Source organism: Saimiri boliviensis, chromosome 1 (genome assembly GCF_048565385.1).
Source record: "Saimiri boliviensis isolate mSaiBol1 chromosome 1, mSaiBol1.pri, whole genome shotgun sequence".
Lineage (NCBI taxonomy): Eukaryota > Metazoa > Chordata > Mammalia > Primates > Cebidae > Saimiri > Saimiri boliviensis.
Genome location: NC_133449.1, coordinates 170,370,521 through 170,393,848, shown reverse-complemented (window position 1 = coordinate 170,393,848; position 23,328 = coordinate 170,370,521). Strand labels below are relative to the sequence as shown.

The 23,328-nt window shown below is 40.4% G+C and overlaps 1 protein-coding gene and 1 pseudogene across 4 annotated transcripts; one reads left to right on the top strand and one right to left on the bottom strand.

Moving 5' to 3' along the window:
• Positions 1-2,224: 2,224 nt before the first annotated feature.
• Positions 2,225-23,168, bottom strand: RNF14 (ring finger protein 14). Of its 4 annotated transcripts, none has more exons than XM_010338355.3 (9): positions 23,064-23,168; positions 21,237-21,410; positions 17,484-17,653; positions 16,306-16,457; positions 12,268-12,795; positions 10,765-10,993; positions 7,805-7,977; positions 6,435-6,565; positions 2,225-3,662 (listed from the first exon to the last, which is right to left on the bottom strand). In XM_010338355.3, exons 3-9 carry the CDS (start codon positions 17,635-17,637, stop codon positions 3,605-3,607), a joined length of 1,425 nt encoding a protein of 474 aa, XP_010336657.2. In that variant the 5' UTR covers positions 17,638-17,653; positions 21,237-21,410; positions 23,064-23,168; the 3' UTR covers positions 2,225-3,604. The 4 variants fall into 4 exon arrangements, with proteins under 4 accessions (XP_010336657.2, XP_010336665.2, XP_010336661.2 ...); XM_010338363.2 differs by having other exon boundaries at positions 22,997-23,129; XM_010338359.2 differs by lacking the exon at positions 23,064-23,168 and adding an exon at positions 22,612-22,985.
• Positions 8,077-8,479, top strand: LOC101039412 (large ribosomal subunit protein eL31-like; annotated as a pseudogene).
• Positions 23,169-23,328: the final 160 nt, after the last annotated feature.

Sequence of the window (23,328 nt, the reverse complement as noted above, 5' to 3'; positions counted from 1 at the left end):
ACAGCCTAAAACTGCATATACAGCACTGGAATATCCTGAGAAGTAACCAATTTAAAGCTACAAAAGATCTCAGTCAAAAAGAAATCACTGATTTGCTGAGCCTGCTAGGATTAAGTTATCTGTCTAAAAGTTTTTTGGGCTCCTGCCCAATCCAGATATACCAAGGTATAACGAATGTTTATATAAAAATAAAAACAGATGAGACAACTGTGACAGCTGAGTGGGGTCTAAGGGAACACAATGACTAAATCTAATAATGTGGTACCCTAGAAGGGATCCTGGAACAGAAAAAGAAAATCTGAAAAAAGTATGAACTCAGTAATAGCAATACTGCTTCATTAATGTGATAATGTGCCACACTAATATGTTAATGAGGTAAACCGAGTATGGGGTACATAGGAACGCTGTACAATCTTTGCAATTTTTCTGTAAATCTATATTCTAAAATACAGTCTCTTTTTAAAAAAAGGATGGCTAATAAGGTAGCTAAATAAAATCATAATAATAAAAATTAAAACAAAAAAATGGATGAAACAAGATGCATCTCAATTGACAGAGGCAGGTCCTTAAGTTAGTTCGATCACAAGCTTAAAATGTCACAGAGCTTCTATTTTGACTTTTAAAAAAAGTTATTTGGTAGCTTATTTTCATTTATCAGCTCTAGACCCAAACTTTTTATGTAAAAATGAAGAGACACTGACTCTTCAAACTCCCCAACAAAACACCCAGTAGCCTAGGCACCATGACTCATGCCTGTAATCGCAACACTTTGGCAGGCAAAGGCAGAGGATCACTGGAACTCAGGAGTTTAAGATCAGCCTGGGTAATACAGCGAGACTTCATTTCTACTAAACATTAAAACACAAAACAGGCCAGGCACGGTGGCTCAAGCTTGTAATCCCAGAACTTTGGGAGGCCGAGACGGGTGGATCACGAGGTCAAGAGATTGAGACCATCCTGGTCAACATGGTGAAACCCCGTCTCTACTAAAAATACAAAAAATTAGCTGGGCATGGTGGCGTGTGCCTGTAATCCCAGCTCCTCAGGAGGCTGAGGCAGGAGAATTGCCTGAACCCAGGAGGCGGAGGTTGCGGTGAGCCGAGATCGCGCCATTGCACTCCAGCCTGGGTAACAAGAGCGAAACTCCGTCTAAAAAAAAAAAAAAAAACACACACACACACACACAAAACAAACAAACAAAAAAACTAGCTGGGTGTGGTAGCACGTGCCTGTAGTCCCAGCTGCTCAGGAGGCTGAAGCGGGAGGACTGCTTCAGACCAGGAGAACAAGGCTGCAGTGAGCTATGATTACACTACTGCACTCCAGCCTGGGGTCAGAGTGAGGCCCCATCTCAAAAGAAAAAAGACCCATGGGGTTCATACTAATTTATGGCAAATCTCAGCTCACTGGTAAAAAAGACTTTCATGAAATTAAAGCAGGTACAAAACTCTTTATTCTATCACATATTTTGCTGACACAGCAACCTTCTACAAACCCAATTGTTTTACAAGGCATTTGGGGAGTTACCCAAATCTTTCATTTTACTAAGACAAAAGTACTCTACCAAAGCTATACCATCTTAAAATTAGCTCATAACTCATGCTTCAAAAATACAAGCCCTATTTTCTTTGTTAAAATTGAGTGATAAAGACTTTGCACCTAAGAATCACTAATGCGACCAAATTTTTGAGACTAAACACCAAACACCTGTGTTGTGTTGTTACTATCATAAATGGGAAAAAGGCCTTTCATTTCTTTCATAAAACTTTATTATAAAGGCTTCTTTCCTACTTCCATGACATCATCAACAATGTACAACAGCTTAAAATAAAATGATCTCTAGAAAATAACAACTAGCTCATGAACTATAGAGCTTCTGAGTAGCCCTTTCTGAATAAATCTGAATTAAATTCCTCTTTGATCACAGAAATCACTCTTCTCAGGTATATATTGTAGAACCAATCATTTTAATTTCTTATCTTCCATTTATTCTTTAAATTAACCTCAATTTTTATACAAAATGTCCTGAATGGAAGACCATGAAACTATCTGGTTTAAACAACATATGGGCCCTAAAACCTAAGCTCAGTCACAAGCCCAGGTAAATGAGATGCTATTCTGTGACCTTTTTCTTAAGAATATGTTATATGCTGAACAATTTTAAAATGTGATTAGTTGCCTTGGTGACAGAACAAATAGCAGCAACTCTGTTCTAAGTATAAGATAATCTTAAAATTTATTTTTATTTTTAAGATTAAGCATCCTCTTTGACAATCCAAAAACATAGTCTTTGCTCACTCTGGACACACATACCTAAAACAGTTAAAAGTGATTGCTCAATTTTCAATGACAAAGTAGGAAAAAAAGGATACATCGTCAAGCTGCAGTTCGATTTTTCTGTCCTCTTTTCCGAAAAAATTTACTTTGCTACCTAGCCACTCACCAACAATAAGAAAAGACAATTTTTCAAAAAGCCAACAAAACCCAGAAAAAGGAACAGGTATCAATTCAAAATTATCACCCCAAACACTGCTGTTGCAAAAAAAAAAAGAGTATGAAGCCAAATTCCCATAGCTTGTTAGAGAAGATCTTTAAAAATAATTCAGAAAGTTAGGACTGGAACTACAGTGGTATAGACAAGTTATACTGTCATTATACGCACGTACAGTGGTCAATGTGGATCATTCAAGAACATTCAGCTTGGGACTATATTAAGCTTTCTCCTATTCCAGCAGAGGAAATAAAAACATGTGCTTCCGAAATATTAAAATTGTCCTTACAAACAGAAGGTAGGGAAAAGGTAATGAGGGAGAATGTGGAACAAAAGTAGCAAAGACAAGTCATTTTGAATCTAGGCTCTAATACCCAGGGAAGTTAAATAGAACTAAAATTCTTCTGAGCCAGTATCACTAAATTCTAGATTTGGCCTGAAACCAGTGGACCATATACACTACTAATAAATATCAAGTGCCCCACAGTGTTTGTGGTATTAGAACATATTTTTAAATTATTATAAATTTCCATTCTGAAAAGCAGATCAAAATGACACTGGACCATCCAGTCAGTTTCAGAGTAAAGGACTTCCTCTGAAGAGAACTAACTTGGCAGAAATTTAGATTGGTAGGAATGTGATTAACATGGAGTAAATGAGATCAGGTTCTCGGTATAATTTTCATAAGGCTTCTACCCACCCCAGTTGTTAGGAGTAGTACGGAGGGAGCTCCAATAGAATGTCTTAGAAGGATGCTTCTCAGAGACAAAAGGTCTCTAAGTTTAACTCTTGACCCCTCTTCTCCTTACCTAAGGCTTGGGGAAAGAAAATAAATATTTAATTTTTAACTATTCAGACCTTTGGGCACATTATAATATTCTGTAGTTTCATTTTCTGAACCTTTGGCTTATAATTTTTCTCAACTTACATTAAAAAATGTATGAATGCACCTTCTTCAGTAGTACCACATGAAAATATAAACCTTGTTCTTCCATAACTTCTACACCAGAAGAATGAATGAATAGTATCCTAAATATCCTGCAAAGTTATTTTGTGTACTTGACAAAAGACTAGGGAAAACCAATCCACGTCCATATCTTAAGCAGTAGTTAACTAGTCTTCAATCTCATCTTCCCAAATATCGTCAGCAACATCCACAGCATAAAACAGCCTGGAAGCATAAAGAAAGGTACATTTTAAAACACTTGAACAAAACAATATAAATTGCCTCTCCTTTTTCAAAAATATTTTCTGTACTCTTATAACATTTCTGTACATCTTTTCTTCTCCTTTAATCATTCCACTGAGGAGGGCTGAAATCTGGGTCCCTCTGAACAATCTACCCTAAAGTTGGTTAAGAACAGCCCTTTTAGGGTGGATGAGTGCCTGCCTCCATTCCCATCTGGCCTAGAAATTTAATTGGCTGTAAGTCTTTTGGCCGCAGAGGTCCCACTGAGGGCCTGGACTGAGGCAGGGAGGTTTGCCACACCACTCCAGCAACGATATGGGACAAAGTAAGTTTGACCATCAATGCTTTCTCTGGCAAACCTCAGCCAAAAGAGGGAAAACGAGAAATAAAAATGAAACATAAGTCCCACAACCAACTGAACAGACCCTTTCCTGGCCAAGGGGACCCCAGAGAAATCTTGAAAATGGAAAGCCAGATAACCTGGTCATAGCCCTCTCCCTCACTGACCACCATTAGGTTTTCTTTCTTAAGGGTTAAACAAACCAACCCTTTGGGAAGATTTGCTCCACAGCTCATATCAACCAACGGCCTGATGCTGTCCCTCCCTTCTACAGATTTGGCACAAAAAAACGGACCAGCATTTCTTCCTGCTAATAGATTGGTTCTAGCCAATCTATGGAGGATGTGTACTGAGGTTTTCCTGTTCTCTGCTTCACCTTTTCATGTCAGAGAACTCCCCCACAGATCATGCTAATACCACCTTTTTTCTTTTTTTTGAGATGGTGTTTCACTCTTGTTGCCCAGGCTGGAGTGCAATGGCACAATCTTGGCTCACTGCAATCTCTGCCTCCCAGGTTCAAGCAATTCTCCTGCCTCCTGAGTAGCTGGGATTACAGGCATGTGCCACCACACCCGGCTAATTTTGTATTTTTAGTAGAGATGAGGTTTCTCCATGTTGGTCAAGCTGGTCTCGAACTCCTGACCTCAGGTGATCTGCCCGCCTCGGCCTCCCAAAGTGCTGGGATTACAGGCGTGAGCCACCGCTCCTGGCTAATGCCATCATTTTTTGAACACGATCCCCTGAAGGGGAATGAAGCTCAACTGCACATGCGGCACGTTTCTCCTTTCATATATATTCATAACTCCTCCTATAGTTATTGAATATGTACATCTGGCTATCTTGCAGGGCATAAATCCCTGTCTTCCTCTTCCCACCCTTAAAGTGTCTGTTTCTAGCTTCTGGCTGAAGGCCATGCTTCCCAACCTGTCAGAATGGCCATCTTGCAGGCTGCAACTCTTTATGAAAAATAAAGCTCTCTTTTCCAAATTAAAACAAACAAACAAAACGGTCCTTTTAGAATCCAGACAAACTCTCCAGGACCAAGGATAAACAATAACGGGGGATGAGTATCACAAAACTGATACTCAGTGTACACAATACATAGAATAAGCCAAGACTGGGGAAGTCAGGCAATTTAGAAGCAACTGAACTCTTTCAAGACACTATTATTAATATTACATGTTCATCACTCCATTCTATCTTCACGGACCTTGTACCCTCCATTTGTAGAATGTTTTGTAGCTATCGATTTGTCTTCCTTTCCTTATGTTACCTACAATTTATGCAATTTCCGATGTTCAATTTCCAATAGTTCATGGCAGGGGTTGTTTCTTCAATTTCTCTTATAGTTTCACAGTACCAATGTATTTACTTAATAGATACCCCCTAACAAAGATCATCAACTGATGCTGAAAGTGGGAACTCTTGGAGAACAGGATATTCCCATTGTGCCAAGGAATCACCCCACAGATTACTTACTAATAACAAAATGGAAAACTTACCTTTACAATAAAGCAAACAGAAGAACTGAGCACCACACTAATGGAGGACATCATGGGCCTCCTGATGTGATCCAATGTGGAATACACATCACTCCTCATGAAGTATCAGCAGAAAAAATGTTACTCTAAATCTGATCAAACTTCAGTCTAGACCTAACTTCCAGTTTATAGCAAATAGGATACAGAAACAAGCTAAAGGACATCATGGACAAATAAAACTCTAGAAGGTAAGATGTTATATAAGACTACTGGCCTGGATTTTTCAAAAAATGAATGTTCAATACACACATACACACACACACACACACACACACACACACACACACACACACACACACACGTTGTGGGCCAAAGCTTTTCTGTATTAAGAGACTAAAAAGATAGAACCAAATCCATTGACTGAACTTGTTTAGATTCTGGTTCAATCAAATAACTTTAAAAGATATTTTCAAGGATAATTAGGAAGTTTCAAATACGTATGTTTACTAGGTAGCAATATGCCACTATCATTACATTTTTTTAAAGTACTGTCATTATGTAGAAGCATTTCCTTATCTTAGGAGAAAGATGGAAATATTTAGAGTGGAAGCATTATCATAACTCTATGTAGTTCATTAAAAATGTTAAGGGAACAAATATGGCAAAGTACTATCAATTGTTAATTTAGGTGGAAAGTATCCTACTATTCATAGTCCTATCCTTTCAAATTCTCTGTATGTTTGAAAACTCTCACTGCAAAAACTTCTACATAGTGTATATTCTCATTATAAAACTCATTTTTGAGAAAAATAAAAATTCCTTTATGGAGGAAAACAGGTAAGATAATTCTCTTAAATAAGCCCAAGTACTTAAATAAAACACTGGATTTATGGTCTGCAAATCAAGTACCTGAGGAATTCTGTGTATACATACCGGTTAAAACATGGTGAAGCAGGATCATTGAAATGTTTGTAAGGGTTTGCTCTAGACAGAGAACCCATGCAAATCCAACAGAAATATTGCATACAGCCAGTACATGTCATCTTGTTACATCCATCTAATTTCTGGTGGGAAGGATAGAAAGAGAAAACTATCAAGGCTGTAAAAGCAGAAGAGACATGCACATGCCAAAAAGATTCAGTACAACATTCTCCTAGTCACTGATAACTATGTAATGCTGTCTATTTTATATTACAAGTAAAATACAGAAAATAGGTAGCTAGTGTTACTACAACTAGCTACTTGGCACAGTCTCTTCTGATAAACAGTAGATACAAATTACACACACATAACTGGAACACGTAGTTAGATTAACATTAAAATATTTGGATGTAACAAGCGTGGGTTTTTAATTTTTACATAAATCTAAGTAAATATTTGGTACCAGGTCCTCCACTCTGTCATAGGGCTAAGGTATGTTAAAAGTGATTATATGGTCTGGTGCAGTGGTTCATGCCTGTAATCCCAGCACTTTGGGAGGTCAAGGCAGGCGGATCATTTAAGGTCAGGAGTTTGAGACCCGCCTGGCCAACATGTGAAACCCCATCTCTACTAAAAATACAAAAAATTAGCCAGGTGTGGCCGGTGGTGGCTGGCGCCTGTAATCCCAGCTACTCGGGAGGCTGAGGCATGAGAATTCCTTGAACCTGGGAGGTGAAGATTGCAGTGGCTGAGATTGCGCTACTAAACTCTAGCCTAGGCAACAGAGACTTAGCCTCCAAAAAAAAAAAAAAAAAAAAAAAGTGATAATATATAGTGCCAGTTTCCTCAATGGAATAACAGGAATCACCACTAGGTTCAGTTCAGACTTAACAGATTAGAACAATAGCATCAAATGCAAAGGCGTATTTTGATTTTAAAATATATTAAGATTTTTGTTAAGAAGCAATAGATTTGTCTAATTATTTTGGCTGAGATTAATTCCTCAGTATATCTTAATTAAACCTGTGTGCAGCATTCCAGGGTAGTTCTGAGAGATCAGATTTGATTTATTTTTTAAGCACATAGATGAAGTAAGAGCTGACCACAGCTCTAGTATGCTCTTCTTACAACCCATTCAATTTTGAGGTGCATACAATTTGAGAACAAAGGTCACTGTAAGAAAACACTTGGAAAAGGGAAGTCTACATATATTTAAGGCTGATAACAATATTTAGTAGTGAAATTTCCATCTTCCAAGTAAGAAAGTGTAATAATACCAGCATGTGTTTTCTAAGTCATAAAATTGACTAATAAGGCTTCTTAAGGTAATCATAACATGCTTGCAAGGCTGATGGCCTCCAACTCTGTCCCAAAACATTTACCTCTATGGGAGTTCCACAACATGGGCAGTTCTTGGAGTTCTTCTCTAGCCACTCTTTACTTTCCAGCTCTTCCAGTGCCTTCTGAATCACCCTCTTACCATACCTTTGTTCCAAAAGTCTTTTATTGGGCTCATCTGCTTGCAGGTATTCATTTCGTAAGTCCATTAATTTCTCTAGAAAGTGAAATGGAAAATTAACTTTTATATAGCTTTGTAATGCTTACTAAAAATAATTTTAAATGGCACTTTTTTTTCCAACTCGAACCTGACAGAATGGCTCCTGCAAAGAAGGGTGGTGAGAAGAAAAAGGGCCGTTCTGCCATCAACGAGGTGGTGACCCGAGAATACACCATTGACATTCACAAACGCATCTATGGAGTGGGCTTCAAGAAGCGTGCCCCTCGGGCACTCAAAGAGATTCGGAAATTTGCTATGAAGGAGATGGGAACTCCAGATGTGTGCACTGATACCAGGCTCAACAAAGCTGTCTGGGCCAAAAGAATAAGGTGCTAAAGTTATCTGAATTAGAAAGAATGTCTCATACTGAATCTGTGTGCGGTTGTCCAGAAAATGTAATGAGGATGAAGATTCATCAAATAGGCTCTATACTTTCGTTACCTATGTACCTGTTACCACTTTCAAAAATCTACAGTCAGTCAGTGTGGATGAGAACTAATTGCTGATCATCAGATACATCAAATAAACTTAAAAAATTGCCTTAAAAAATAAATAAAGAAGGCCGGGCGCGGTGGCTCAAGCCTGTAATCCCAGCACTTTGGGAGGCCAAGGCGGGTGGATCACGAGGTCAAGAGATCAAGACCATCCTGGTCAACATGGTGAAACCCCGTCTCTACTAAAGGTGCAAAAAATTAGCTGGGCATGGTGGCGCGTGCCTGTAATCCCAGCTACTCTGGAGGCTGGGGCAGGAGAATCACCTGAACCCAGGAGGCGGAGGTTGTGGTGAGCCGAGATCGCGCCATTGCACTCCAGCCTGGGTAACAAGAGCGAAACTCTGTCTCAAAAAAAAAAATAAAAATAAAAATAAAAATAAATAAAATAAATAAATAAATAAATAAATAAAGTGGCAATAATCTTTGACTATTCAATAATGCTATTCCTAGAACTTTATCATAAGGAAAAAATCCAAAGTCGTATGCATGGAGATGCATATAACAATGGCAAAAAAGTTAAATTTCTAAGGAAATAATGTTTGGAAGAGCCATTTAATGATGTAATATTCAATTATTAAAAACACAATTAAGTTGGCTACAACTCAAAACATTCACCACAGAATCCAGAAAAAAGAGTTTATGTTATAACTCAGTAAAAATTACACATGCACAAATGATAATGAATGGAAAGGACTTGCCCAACTAGAAAAGATGTATCTGTTAAAGGTGGTAGAATAAGATAGGCTATTTTTTTTCTTTGATTTTGATTTCTTAATGTTGGTATGTTGATGCAACTGGAAGTATGCAGTTAAAGACTGACTTATCTAAAAGACACAAAGGTTGAAAGACATTTTCCACTAAGTCAGCACCATTCACCATTTGATAATGAAGAGGCCTACCTACAAGATGCTGGCTGATGCAATTGAAATTACCTATCCACTCTTTCCCCTCAGGGTACTTTCTTGGAAATAATGACACTCTGCTAACATTAGCAAGTAATAACTACAATAATAATAGTATTAATAATTACCTTTTTTTTTTTTTTGATCCCACTCTGTCTCTTAGGATGGAGTGCAGTGGTGCAATCTGGTTCACCACAACCTCTACCTCCTGGGGTCAAGTGATCCTCCCACCTCAGCAACCTGAGTGCCTGGGACTACAGGTGTGCATCACCACATCCCATTAATTTTTATATTTTTTTGTAGAGACAGGGTTTTGCCACAGTGTTAAACTCCTGGACTCAAGCAACGCCCCGCCTTGGCTTCCCAAAGTGCTTAGATTACAGGGGTGAGCCATTGTGCCTGGCCCCATTTTGCATTTTACATGTATTAGCCCACTGTTTCTCAAACTATTTATGATAGAGGACCATTTTTTTTCTCCCCTGTCAAAAGTTTCTAACCCTCTCAATTTCTGTATCTTATTATAGACCAGTGTGACAAATTTAACTATTTTGAATAGCACTATATTAGTTCCTTTCATCCTTAAAATAACCCTGCGAAGTTATTGCTATCTGCTGTAGCTGCAATTTTGTGAAGTAGCTGTTATCACCATCCCTGTTAGTCTGAGAAAGACTAAGCCACCGAAGTCTAGTTAAATCGACATTAAGGACCTGATTTATGATTCCTATCTCGACTGGAGATGGCAAACACGTTTCACTCCTATGTCTATTTCATCAGAGGGCAGTTTTCCGAGATGCCATGTTGAGGAAGATTCTGAGGCTTCTCTGGGCTCAAGGAGAAAGCATTTGATGACTGGTTAAACACATGTGCCATGGAGACAAGAATGGCAGCTTAGATGCCCTGCATTTGCCATCCAGGATCTACATTATTCCATGTTCATAGATAGAATTTGCTGTGCCATTCCTTCTGGAATGTTCCTCCCTGATATCTGCATGGTTTTTCTTACCTCCTTCAAGTCTTTACTTAAACCATTTTGCCAGTGAGGCCTCCCCTGGCTTCTGTAACTAAAATTCCAAGTCCCTTCCCCTTCAGAACATTTCATATCCTATCCTTGCTTTATTTCTTTTGCCTCCTCAGCACTTATCACCACCTGATAGCCTTATTTTGTTTTCCTGTCTCCGCTAGTAGTATGTAAGTTCCATGAGGGCAGAGATTTTTGTCTCTTTTGGTGACTACTACAGTCCCAGAGCCTAGAATAGTCACTGACACAGAAATATCTGTTGGATGAAGACTTCCAAATTGAAGAATGAAGTCATAAGGCGCTGGTAGGGGAGTGAGATGTCAGGGAGAGATTGGGGATGGGGGTATGGGTTCACACAGTTAAAACATACCTGCAGTCACCTTACATGGAGAGACCCCATGGTAGGTCAACCTGCACAAGGTACAGAAGGCAAAATTGCAGCTGGAGCAGATACCCATGGTGCAGCCAGGCTCCTGCATCACAGGCAGCTGGCAGCATGGGCGGGGGCAGTACACCACATCTGCCATCAGGTCCAAGGTGGACTGGAGGAGAAGGCGGTCGTAACGGGCAAATAACTCTGCTTCTACTAACTCTTTGACCTAGAGGGAAATACAAAACACCATAGGTTTGATTATTCCACAATCAGTTCTGAACCTAAGGAGATTCTTAGGATGATAGTGTAAAACAGATGGGCACATAAACTAAAACCTCTCTTTCACTTCAAAATCAAACCAAGTATATACATTGACTGAGATGGCAATATATACTACACATATAGTTTGTTAAAACTAAGCAAAGTGTACAATTTATTTTATATTTTAGTTTTATTTCTTTAGAGATGAGGTCTTGCTCTGTCGTCAGGACTGGAGTGCAGTGGTGCAATCACAGCTCACTGCAGCCTTGAACTCCTGGGCCCAAGTGATTCTCTACCTCAGCTTCCCAAGTAGCTAGGACAACAGGCACTTGCCATCATGCCTGACTGACTTTTTTTTTTTTAATACATGGAGTCATGCTATTTTGTACAGGCTGGTTTTAAACCTCTAGTTTCAAGCGATCCTATCTTGGCCTCCCAAAGTGCTGGTATTATAGGTATAAGCTACCATGCTAGCCTTGTATGATTTAAATGTGTAGTTTAAGTAAAATTATGCTTTAATAAGAAAACAAAAAACTGTCCGGGTGCGGTGGCCCACATCTGTAATCCCAGCACTTTGGGAGGCCGAGGTGGGAGGATCACTTGAGGTCAGGAGTTCAAGATCAGCCTGGCTGATATGGTGAAACCCTATCTCTACTAAAAAAAAAAAAAAAATTTAGCCAGGCATGGTGGCGGGTGCCTATAATCCCAGCTACTCAGGAGGTTGAGGCAGGAGAATCACTTGAACCCAGGAGGCAGAGGCTGCAATGAGCTGAGATGGTGTCCCTGCACTCCAGCCTGGGTGGCACAGGAAGACTCTGTCTCAAAAACACAAAACAAAATGACAACAACAAGAAACCTAAGTAGGCTGTACTTATGCTAAAGTCTGTAAAAAAAAGTCGGTTAATCATTCCAAGAGATGTCCCCTTCAAATCCCAAACTCACACAAGGATAAGCTAGTGATTCCCCAAAGTTCATGGGATCTTAGCAGATATACAAAGTAAATTACCACAGTTACTTAATAACTACTTTAACACCCATCCTTGCCCATTGTAAGGCCAAAGGAAGCATTCCATTTGCTTAAGCAGTAGACTGAGACCACAGAATTCTTAAATGGATACAGTGAAACAACTCCAAGGCCTCAGACTGCCTCATAAACTCTATCAATGAAGTTCCCAAGAATATATCTCCATTTGTGGCAGAGAATTAAGAGGCACCCATCAGTAGGGTATAAACAGTTACCTGACCAGGAGTGGCCACCGAAGGGCACTTTGGTTCTGGACAGTTGAGGCACTGAACCTGGCCATCTCTGATCTGGATTTCAAAGTAGTCCTTCAGACAGGCTTTGCAGTACACATGCCTGCACTCCAAGAAGTACATGCATTCACTACCCAGCTTCTCACAGAAACAGATATTGCACAGGAACAATTTACTATTAAAGCATTTTATCTGCTGAGCTTGATCAAAGTCCAAGATTTCCTGGATCAGATTTGACAATGATTCCACATCCTGCACAGCTCTCTCATCCACAATTTCCTCTTGGTCTACATCAGATCCAGCAGCTCCTCCAAAATCTAGCTCTGTGCTGGGAGAGGCTTGAGCTGTCCTTCTCTGTACTTTTTTTGGAGAACCAATCTTGAGTTCAAAAGGAGAGACAATATTCAGGTATGCTAGGGTCTCTTCCTTAAGAAACTGCATCCAGGCAAACAGGACCACGCTGCCACGATGTTCTTCCCATAGATTGTCTAAGTGCTTGCATAGAGCAGATAGCTAGGAGAAAACACATGAAGATGTTGGTGAGTTTGGAAAGATGATGATGCTGCCAACTGTTGGTTTCCCTAGAAATCTTTTCCACTTGCAAGTTAGGCCCTTATACTTCCTAACACTATATTTTACTGCTACGATACACTGTGCCACAAGATAGTACAATCATTCTTATTGGAGTACTTCTTAAACTATTCAGCAACGTGAGCTGGAGTAGAACACAAAGTCAGGAGCAAGAAGCACCACGAGAACAAGAGAAACAGGAAGACTCCGTAAGACAGAGAAATAGCTGTACATTTTAGTCACTGAAATGGAGAACTTTTTTCTGTTCTTTAATCTTTTAGTATTGCCATAAATTTCATGTAGGAGAAAGAGATCTAGTTCTAAAAGTAAACTATTTTTCTTCCATTAGGAGTCCTAGCCCTGTCGGTATCCTAGAATAATGGTTAGAAAAAGAGTCATTTAAAAATACTATCCAAGTTTTAAAATTAATTTTCAGTTCTATCAAAAAGTCAACTCATCTGAAACAATCACTAACAGAATTCAGCCTCAGAATCCTTGTTTAGATTTACAAGCTGCTTTTAACTAAGCAATCTGGGCTTATATCAGATTCCAGTTAATGGAGAAAAGCTGACTGACATTGACCCTGGTCCTAATCAGAAGCCCTCAGCATGATTTAGCAGCCATAGAGAAAGCTTACACTTCCTGAGCTAAGCAACTCAAGTTAAATTATTTGGAATTTTTCTCTTTAAAAGTGGTCTGTTGGCCGGGCGCGGTGGCTCAAGCCTGTAATCCCAGCACTTTGGGAGGCCGAGGCGGGTGGATTACGAGGTCAAGAGATCGAGACCATCCTGGTCAACATGGTGAAACCCCGTCTCTACTAAAAATACTAAAAATTAGCTGGGCATGGTGGCGTGTGCCTGTAATCCCAGCTACTCAGGAGGCTGAGACAGGAGAATTGCCTGAACCCAGGAGGCGGAGGTTGCGGTGAGCCAAGATCGCGCCATTGCACTCCAGCCTGGGTAAAAAGAGCGAAACTCCATCTCAAAAAAAAAAAAAAAAAGTGGTCTGTTCAATTTGAAAGGCAAATATAAGAGGATTTTCCATTAGAAATATAAAATATTTGTAACAGAGCACAGGAATTACAAGCAGCTTTTCTTTTTTAGGTAAACATCCAAAAATAGACCTTCCAGAAGGCAAATTTTGTAAATTTAAATGACAAATAAAAAGGGACAAGATTTCCTGTTTCTTACACTCTGCGTAGTGCCAATGACTAAACCCTGCACAGCTACTACCTTTCTTATTGATCAGTTAAGATTGAACAACTAATAGTTTTTTACATTGCGTAAATATGCTTATAAATCAACCACACTTTTGAGAAATCTGCTAAAATCTGTAAAATGTGATAAATATAAAAGGGAGGCTCTGAGTGCTGTGTGAGCTACCAAGTCCTATGAAGAAGCCATTCTCCAACCTCTTTTCTTCTCCAGTCCCTTCTCAAGAGAGGCAGCTGGGGCTGGGCGAGGTGGCTCATGCCTATAATCCCAGCACTCTGGGAGGCCAAGGCAGGTGAATCACCTGAGGTCAGTTCCAGACCTGGCTGGCCAACATGGTGAAACCCCATCTATACTAAAAAATACAGAAAATTAGCTGGGTTTGGTGGCAGGTGCCTAGTGAGGGAGGAGACAGACAGCCGGGGAGAGGGGAGACAGCGAGACGGGGAGGGGGGCACCTGAGATGCATGTAAATCGAAGAGGGAGGGGAATTATTAAGGGAAAAGGAGAAAGAGACTATGTAAGTATATTGGGGGAGGAATAAGAAAAAATACTAGAATACTAAAACCACTTCCCTCTGTCTACCCACCCCGATTCAGGGAATGACAGCTGTAAGTTGTCAATTTCACTATTAACAGGTGAGAATCATAATGACAAGGAATCAGGGTAGAGCAACAAGAATTGAACCAAGAAGGAATATGAGATCAATTAAAATGTCGATTATGCATAAACAATTATTTGACAAAGAATCCTACTGTAAAAATTTTAGCTTGTAACACATAAAACAACTCTCTTCCCCAGCACACACCCAAACACCCAAATCCAGCATTAAGTAGATGCTGGTTAGCGGCAATCTGAAACTGCGACCACACATCCAGTTAATCTGTCCCTGTTTTGTGCATGTGCGCAGGTGCACACACATGCACGGATGTAAAGTATGAAAAGCTCGCTGGTGAAATGGGACTAAAAATATCTAAATAATTCAGCCAATTATCAGTGACCTAAATGCTAAACACTCTTGATATTCCTGGACAAATCATCAACTGTCTTGCATCTGCTGCCTCTGGCACAGATATTAGAATATAAAGTAATATTCCTTTTTATTCTAACTGTATTATCTTTTTTAAGGTTTAACTTTGCTTTAAAACCATAAGCTCAAATTTACAAAAGTACTCTCACCTGAAAGATTAGATTGTTGGATGGGGGAATGAAAACTGTATGATCCAAAGAGAAAAACTAATAAGCCCTTGAGGTCAGCAAATCTGACAGCTTTTTTGTTTTTTTGAGACAGGGTCTCTCTCTCTGTCACCTAGCCTGGAGTGCAGTGGTTCAATCTCGGCTCACTGCAAAACCCAGGCTCAAGTGTTCCTCCCACCTCAGCCTCCCGAGTAGCTGGGAGTACAGGGATGCACACCTGGCTGATTTTTGTATTTTTTTTTTGTAGAGGGTTTCACCATGTTGCACAGACTGAGCTCTTGTCTTAATACACATCAGTTTATCAATCTTCATTATGACTTCTAGAAAAGCAGCTGCTATTGATTCATTATCTATCCCAGAATACTTTATCTTATTTATATTTAGCTTCAAGTCATATTTATGTCTCAATCAAGAGTTGAGGTTACTAGAAAAGTATATACAACCCAGAGGAAATGAGGTTCTTTACGTAAGGTCTCAAGCCTTAATGAGATATCTACAGGAACTGTACACATTCTACTTGTATACATTTTTGTCTATGTGATACCAGTTGACTGTTACTTGTTATTAATATAGATCTTTACAAAGCAAAGCAGTTATTGTATTTACTCAGAAAATTTGCTTATTATAACTACATTAGCTCAATTTTTAATCCTAATTAAAGTGAAATCTTTCATTTAAGGAATGGATAAGAACCTAAGAAAAAAAGTGGTATCAATATTTAAGAAAAATGAGGAAGATCTTGTAGTCTCCATTATAATACAGATTAAATAGAAAAATAGCAAGACAAGAAAAGAAATAATATACTTGATTAAAAATTACTCCTACTACAATTCATGATTGCTTTAATTACTGCCATTCCTTTTTAAAACACCAAGCATTTTCAATTTCTTATCATCAGGATTCATCAAGGCAAGGGAAAAAAATTACAAAACCAAAGCCATTTGTTTTTCATGCACTGAATTCAAGATCATTAAGGTAGTCTTCAATTAAAGACAATTTTTAAGTTTCTAAAAATGGATAGGAAAAATTAAGTTTCAAGTCTAACCTGAGTTGGTGACAGCCATTTGCCACTAAGTGTGAATGAAGGTGGGGAAGAGGATGGATAATCTGGTGGCAGTTCAAAGTTCAGCACAAGTGGAGGCAGAAAGCAAATGGTGTATTCAAAGCCACTATTCTGGAGACACTCATTTGAATTGCCTGAACCAAAAACAAAGATTAGAAAGGATCAGTTGGTCAATACTTGAGTGTCATTTACTGTTGAGCAATGCTCAAGAAAGACTTAATGCTTTAGTAAGAGGGAATAAAAACCCTCCCCAAAGCACTTTCTATTTCCTAATTTTAACTTGGTAACCGCCACCTTAAAAAAATATTGTAACCCCTTGAAAAATCTAAGCACCATGAAATGTATAATGAAGATACTACAACTTATTCTTTTATACACTTCTGAGTACAGTCCCTAACACTAATGACCAAGGAACACACAATGTTTTGTTGTTGGTTTAGTTTATAGTAGATGATTAAAGACACGATCTAGAGAAAGGGTGTTCATTTCTATTGAACAGCCATGACCTACTTAGACCAGCATGTGTCAACTACCCATGAATCACAGTTGGGAAAATTTGTGCCAACACAATGATCTCAGGTTTGAGGATATGATATAGCACATAACATTCTCACAAAGTTTCATTTAAATTATCACACTTGCATTCCTTAATCCCTTTATAGTAGAAACATTTGGGAAAGAGTGCATCAAGGTCTTCTCTAAATATCTGTATCAAAAGCAGTTTTGTTTTTTTTCTGAAGCAAAAGGTCACAGAGTAACAACATGTGTCACATGTTTACAGTAGTTGAAATGATTCTGGAAACCAAACAGTATTAACAACCACCACTGTACTTGAGAATTTCCAAGTGTTTTCACATAAATTCATTTTCTCTTTGATTATCCCTGTTTAACAGCCAATGACTCATGCTGATAAACTGCTAGGTAGCAGACTAGGATGTATGAAATACACAGGATAATATCCCTCTTCAGTGATCAAAAAGGTGGAATCAAATTGAAAACTGCCTGCCCCCTCATTGCAGTTTTCATTTAAAACAGAAACATGCACTAAATCTGTAACACTACCACCTATCACTAATGCCTATAAACACAAAAAAGACAAATAGCTTAAGGTACACTAAGAAATAAAGAATAATCTGTTTAAGAAAATATTATTAACTAACCGCTCACAAATATCTTGAAATTCTGTGGCAAATCCAAATAGATCCTGGTTTCTCCACCTTGGACAGACTCTGCTTTTCTAAATTCATCTCCATCGTAAATACTCGCCAGGGCCAGCAATTCATCCTCCTGAGCTTCTCGGTCTTCTGACGACATTTAATTTTCTGAGGAACTGAAAACATAAAATCAGTTAAGATGCACAGAGGCTGGCCGGGCCTGAGGGCTCACGCCTGTAATCCCAGCACTTTGGGAGGCCGAGGCAGGTGGATCACCTGAGGTCAGGAGTTGAAGGCTAGCCTGGCCAACATGGCGAAACCCTGTCTCTACTAAAAATACAAAAATTAGCAAGATGTGGTGGCAGGCTGTAATCCCAGCTAATTGGGAGGCTGAGGCAGGAGAATTGCTTGAACCAGGAGGTGGAGGTTGCACTGAGCCGAGATTGTGGCACTGCACTCCAGCCTGAGTGACAAGGGCGAAACTCTGTCTCAAAAAAAAAAAAAAAAAAGAAAAGAAAAGAAAAGAAAATGCACAGAGGTGGGAAAAGTTTAATGGCAGTTTTAAAAATGTTCCTCACAAACAACTGCAAATAATTGATATTCTCACTTTTCTCCTAAACCAAAAATGACAGCCATAACTGGCATTCCATTAGCTTTGCAATAGTAAGTCTTTTTCAAAAGGGATGGTTGTGGTACTTCTAATTTCTGACTTCATCAGTTAGGTATTTTATGACTGAATTAGAGGAAAAAAAGCACAATTTGAAAATTTTCTTTGAAAAGGACAAATCACAAATTTTCTTTGACTTGTCCACTGAACCTAGCAAAGTGACTAGCTTGCAAAAGGGGTCAAAGTATATTAAAATACTTTCTTAAAATAAGTGAATTTGCCAAGCACAGCGGCTCACGCCTGTAATTTCAACACTTTGGGAGGCTGAGGCAGGCAAATCACCTGAGGTCAGGAGTTCAAGACCAGCCTTGCCAACATGGTAAAACCCCGTCTCTACTAAAAATACAAAAATTAGCTGGGTGTGGTGGCACACCCCTAGCTACTCAGGAGGTTGAAGCAGGAGAATCACTTGAACCTGGAAGGCAGAGGTTGCAGTGAGCTGAGACTGTGTCACCGCATTCCAGCCTGGGCAAAAGTGAGACTCTGTTTCTAAAAAAAAAAAAGTGAATTTTTTAAATCCACAGGAATCTTTAGGGCAGGCTTTCTTAGCTTCAGATCTACTGACATTTTGGAGTAAATAATTGTCATTAGGGAACAGTGTTGTGCACTATAGAATGTTTAACAGCATTTCCTGGCTTTTACCCACTAGATACCCAATAGTGCCCCGCTTCCACCCACAAGACCTGTGACAACTGAAAATATCTAGCCAGGTGTGGTGGTGCTTGTTTGTGGTCCTGGCTACTTGGGGGACTGACATGGGGGAACTGCTTGAGACTGGGAGGTCAAGGCTGCAGTGAACCATGATGGTACCACCACACTCCAGCTTGGATGACAAAGTGAAAGAGACCCTGTCTTAAAAATATATATATATATATATATATGTGTGTGTATATATATATATATATGTATGTGTATATATATATATATATATATGTATGTGTATATATATATATATGTATGTGTATATATATATATATATATATATATATATATATATATATATATATGTATATATCTCCAAATATAGCCAGAAGTCCTGGGGCAGGATGGGGGGGTTAAAGGCAAAATTGCTCCCAGTTGAGAAAACTGTGCTTGAGGATGTTACAGGCATAGATACTACACAAGAAAATTAGATAACTGAGCAAGCTGCAAAATATTAAAATTTTGAAACAGTTTGTCAAATCTAAGCAGCCATCAATATTAAGATTTATAATTATGACTCAAGAATATTTAAAAGATAATAATTTTTTTAAAAGATTTACCATTATTTTAGATAATACTAAGAATTTAGTTATAAGGGCCAGGCACAGTGAGTGGCTCAAGCCTTTAATCCCAGAACTTTGGGAGATCAAGGCAGGCAGATCACTTGAGGTCAGGAGTTCAAGATCAGCCTGGTCAACATGGCAAAAAAAAAAACCAAAAAACTCATCTGTACTAAAAATACAAAACTGAGCCAGGCATGGAGGTAGGAGGTACATGTCTGTAATCCCAACTACTCAGTGGCTGAGGCACAAGAATTAAGAATTGCTAAAACCCAGGAAGCAGAGGTTGCAGTGAGCTGAGCTTGTGCCACTGCACTCCAGCCTGGATGACAGAGAGACATTCTGTCTCAACAAAAAGAGAAACTAGCTACAATTAAAGTATGAACTGTTGGAAGGCTGAGGCGGGCAGATCACGAAGTCAGGAGTTCGAGACCATCCTGGCCAACGTAGTGAAACCCCATCTCTACTAAAAATACAAAAAAATTAGCCAGGCGTGGTGGCAGGCGCCTGTAATCCCAGCTACTTGGGAGGCTGAGGCAGGAGAAAAGCTTGAACCTGGGAGGCAGAGGTTGTAGTGAGCCAAGATTATACCACTGCACTCCAACCCAGGCAATAGTGGCTCACTGCAACCTCTGCCTCCCGGGTTCAAACGATTCTCCTGCCTCAGCCTGCCAAGTAGCTGGGACTACAGGCACACCACCACACCCAGGTAATTTTTGTATTTTTATTACCAACAGGGTTTCACCATGTTGGCCAGGATGGTCTGGATCTCTTGCCCTGGTGATCCGCCTGCCTCAGCTTCCCAAAGTGCTGGGGTTACAGGCGTGAGCTACCACGCCCGGCCCACAGTATGAGATTCTGTCTCAAAAAAAAAAAAAAAAAAAAGGTATGAACTGGCTGGGTGTGGTGATTCATGCCTGTAATCCCAGCACTTTGAGAAGCCAAGGCAGGAGGATTGATCGAGGCCAGCAAGATCCTGTCTCTATAAAAATTAGCCAGGTGTGGTGGTATGTGCCTGTAGTCCTAGCTACTCAGGAGACTGCGGCAGGAGGACTGCTTCAGCCTTGGATGTTGAGGCTGCAGTGAGCTGTGTTTGCACCACTACATTTCAGCCTGTGTGGCAGAGCAAGATCTTTTCTTGAAAAAACAAAATAAAGTATGAATCAATGTTTTTAAAAATTGCATTAACTGAAGAATATAACACAATTTCAGATAATTTAAATGTGCAAAAAATAGGCAATGAGAATTTACAAAAATCATTTCAATAAAATAAAAATACTACCATTCTGTCAATTAGAATATTGATCTACAATTGCATTTGCTAATATCCTCCCCTCACAACTAAAATACTTTTAATTAAAATGTTCAAAATTGAAACGTTAGGATTTTTTTGTTGTTATTGTTCTTGTTGTTGCCTAGGCTAGAGTGTAGTGACGCAATCTCGGCTCACTGCAACCTCTGCCTCCTGGGTTCAAGCGATTCTTCTGCCTCAGCCTCCCAGGTAGCTGGTATGCCTGCCACCACATCTAATTTTTTGAATTTTTAGTAGAGATGGGGTTTCACTATGTTGGCCAGGCTGGTCTCAAACTCCTGGCCTCAGATGATCCACTCACCTCGGCCTCCCAAAGTGCTGGGATTACAGCCATGAGTCACCACGCTTGGCCTGAAAAGTAAGGAATTTTTATATTCTAAAAGATGATACTATGAAACTTAAAATGGTTTCATTTTCAAAAAATACTTTTTTTCTAGGAGATGTTGGTTAATGGCTCTGCTTAAGCTGCATCCCTATCTAAGACACATTTACATATTCTACTTGAGGTCAGTTAGTACCTGTTAATAACAATCAGAAGAAAAGGATATTAACACCGAAGTCTGTATTTCAGTTCAGAGGGGACTTTGTGCACATCCCATTTATTCTCTAGCTGGCGGAGCTGAGACTGCTGAAGCTGGATAAGAGGCCAGGATGTGGAACTCATACTACAAATACTATGAAAATCCTGCCATCTGCAGAAAAGAAACACAGAAGATGGTGTTAGGACCCTCTCCAAATTAAAATTCTGCATTTCCATTATCACCAATTAAGTCGAACACATCCTAACATATAGCCAGTCCTAATCGACAGGTGCATTTTACTCTCCTAGGGCAGACTATCTGAGCCACATGATTAAAGGAGTGTTTGCATGTCCCCAGCAGTGACTGAGGACTTCTTATCTGTCTGCTCTCAGACATGGGGAGGAGCTAAGGAAGAACACCAAGGTCATATGAGAGGACAGGACACCAGGCCCCATAACAAACAGCCCCTTAAGTTTCTTTTTTGTTTATTTTTTTCTCCTCTTCTGCTTCTTATATTCCTTCATTTGCCATCTCCCTCCAGTTTTCCCCCTCTCTTGCTCATGAATTTATCCTGCCAGTGACACTCAAGGTTAATTCTGATATCAAAAAAATACTTAAACCAGAGTATACAAACGGGAACACAAACTTTTTAAGTTTTATTCTAAATGCTTTAGAGCTAGGCTTCTTCACTGGGGTGAGGGGGAAAGGTAATATAGTCCATAGTTGGTGAGCACGTGTAATCCCAGCTGCTTGGGAGGCTGAGGCAGGAGAATCACTTGAACTCAGGAGGAGGAGGTTGCAGTGAGCTGAGATCGCACCACTACACTCCAGCCTGGGTGACAGAGCAAGACTCCGTCTTATTAAAAAAAAAAAAAAAAAAAAAAAAAGACAGATCCAAAATCAATTTACATTTGTTGAGCACCTACTATGTACTGTATTAGGGCCTTATACAGCACATAGTAGGTGCTCAATAAATGTAAATTATCTTCTTTTTGTCACATGATCTTATTTAATCTTAAACAATTTTACTAGGTGAGAGAGATGGTGCTAACTGAATTAAGCTTTTTGTTTCTTCCTGTGAAAACATTTGCAAATGGGATGAGAGATTAATTTATGCAGTTTATGATTTTTGGTTAGTGTTCCCCATCTGTCTGCACATTAGAATCTTCTGAGGAGCTGTTTTTTAAAATCTCAATACCCAGGCCGCACCCCAGAACAATTAATTCAGGCCTCAGTGGTTTTCCAAGTCCTCCGGGTGATGGCAATACGCAGCCAGGGCGAAGAACTTGTACTCCAAGCAGGGTTTCAACAGTTCCTCATGACCTACCCTACGAAATTTCAGCTTGTGAAGCTGTCACCTGGAATCCAGTACCTCAATTCGGGTTGCTCCCTCTCATTTCCCTCTCATTCTATTCATCTGGTCTTCGGGTGTCCTGGTTTGGGTTCAGCTCGCCACCCGGCGTGCGGAGTCGTTTGGGCCACTGTCCCCAAACCGGGGCAGGCCCACCAAGGCTAGCTATCAGCCCCAGCGCTGGGATCAGAGGGCGCGACGCGGGCGTGTGAGCTGCTGACCAGCCTGGGGCGTCCCGAAGGGGCAGGGCCCAAACCTTCCCTTTCCTGCTCAGCGTCCCGAAGGGAGTCCTGGCCAGGCAGGCTGCGGACGCCGGGTGCGGGTTTGAGAGACCGAGGCCCACTGAACAGTCCCGGCCCGGCCCCCTTCTCTGCCTCGCGCGCCCGGAGAGCGGTCCCCACCGTACCTTCCGGCCGTCCGGCGGTGCCGAGCCCCAAAGTTCCGCCCTCCGCCCTTGCCCGGGGCCCACTCACCGACGCCAGCCGACCAGGCCTAGAGACGCCCGGCAGAACCGGCGCACCGCCTCTTCCGTTCTCGGTATAGCTGTCAGCTGAGCCGGGCGGATCTTGCTAGGGCGGCCGCCGGCTTAGGGAGGGCTCTGCGCAGCCGCCGTGTCCGCCCCAGTCTCTCGGGCGCCGCCAGCAGGGTAAAGGCGGCGCTGCAGGCGAGACCACTGTCACCGACACCACTGCGGGCCCGGTGCTCAGAGGAGGCTCTTTTCAGTAGTACTGATGGGGC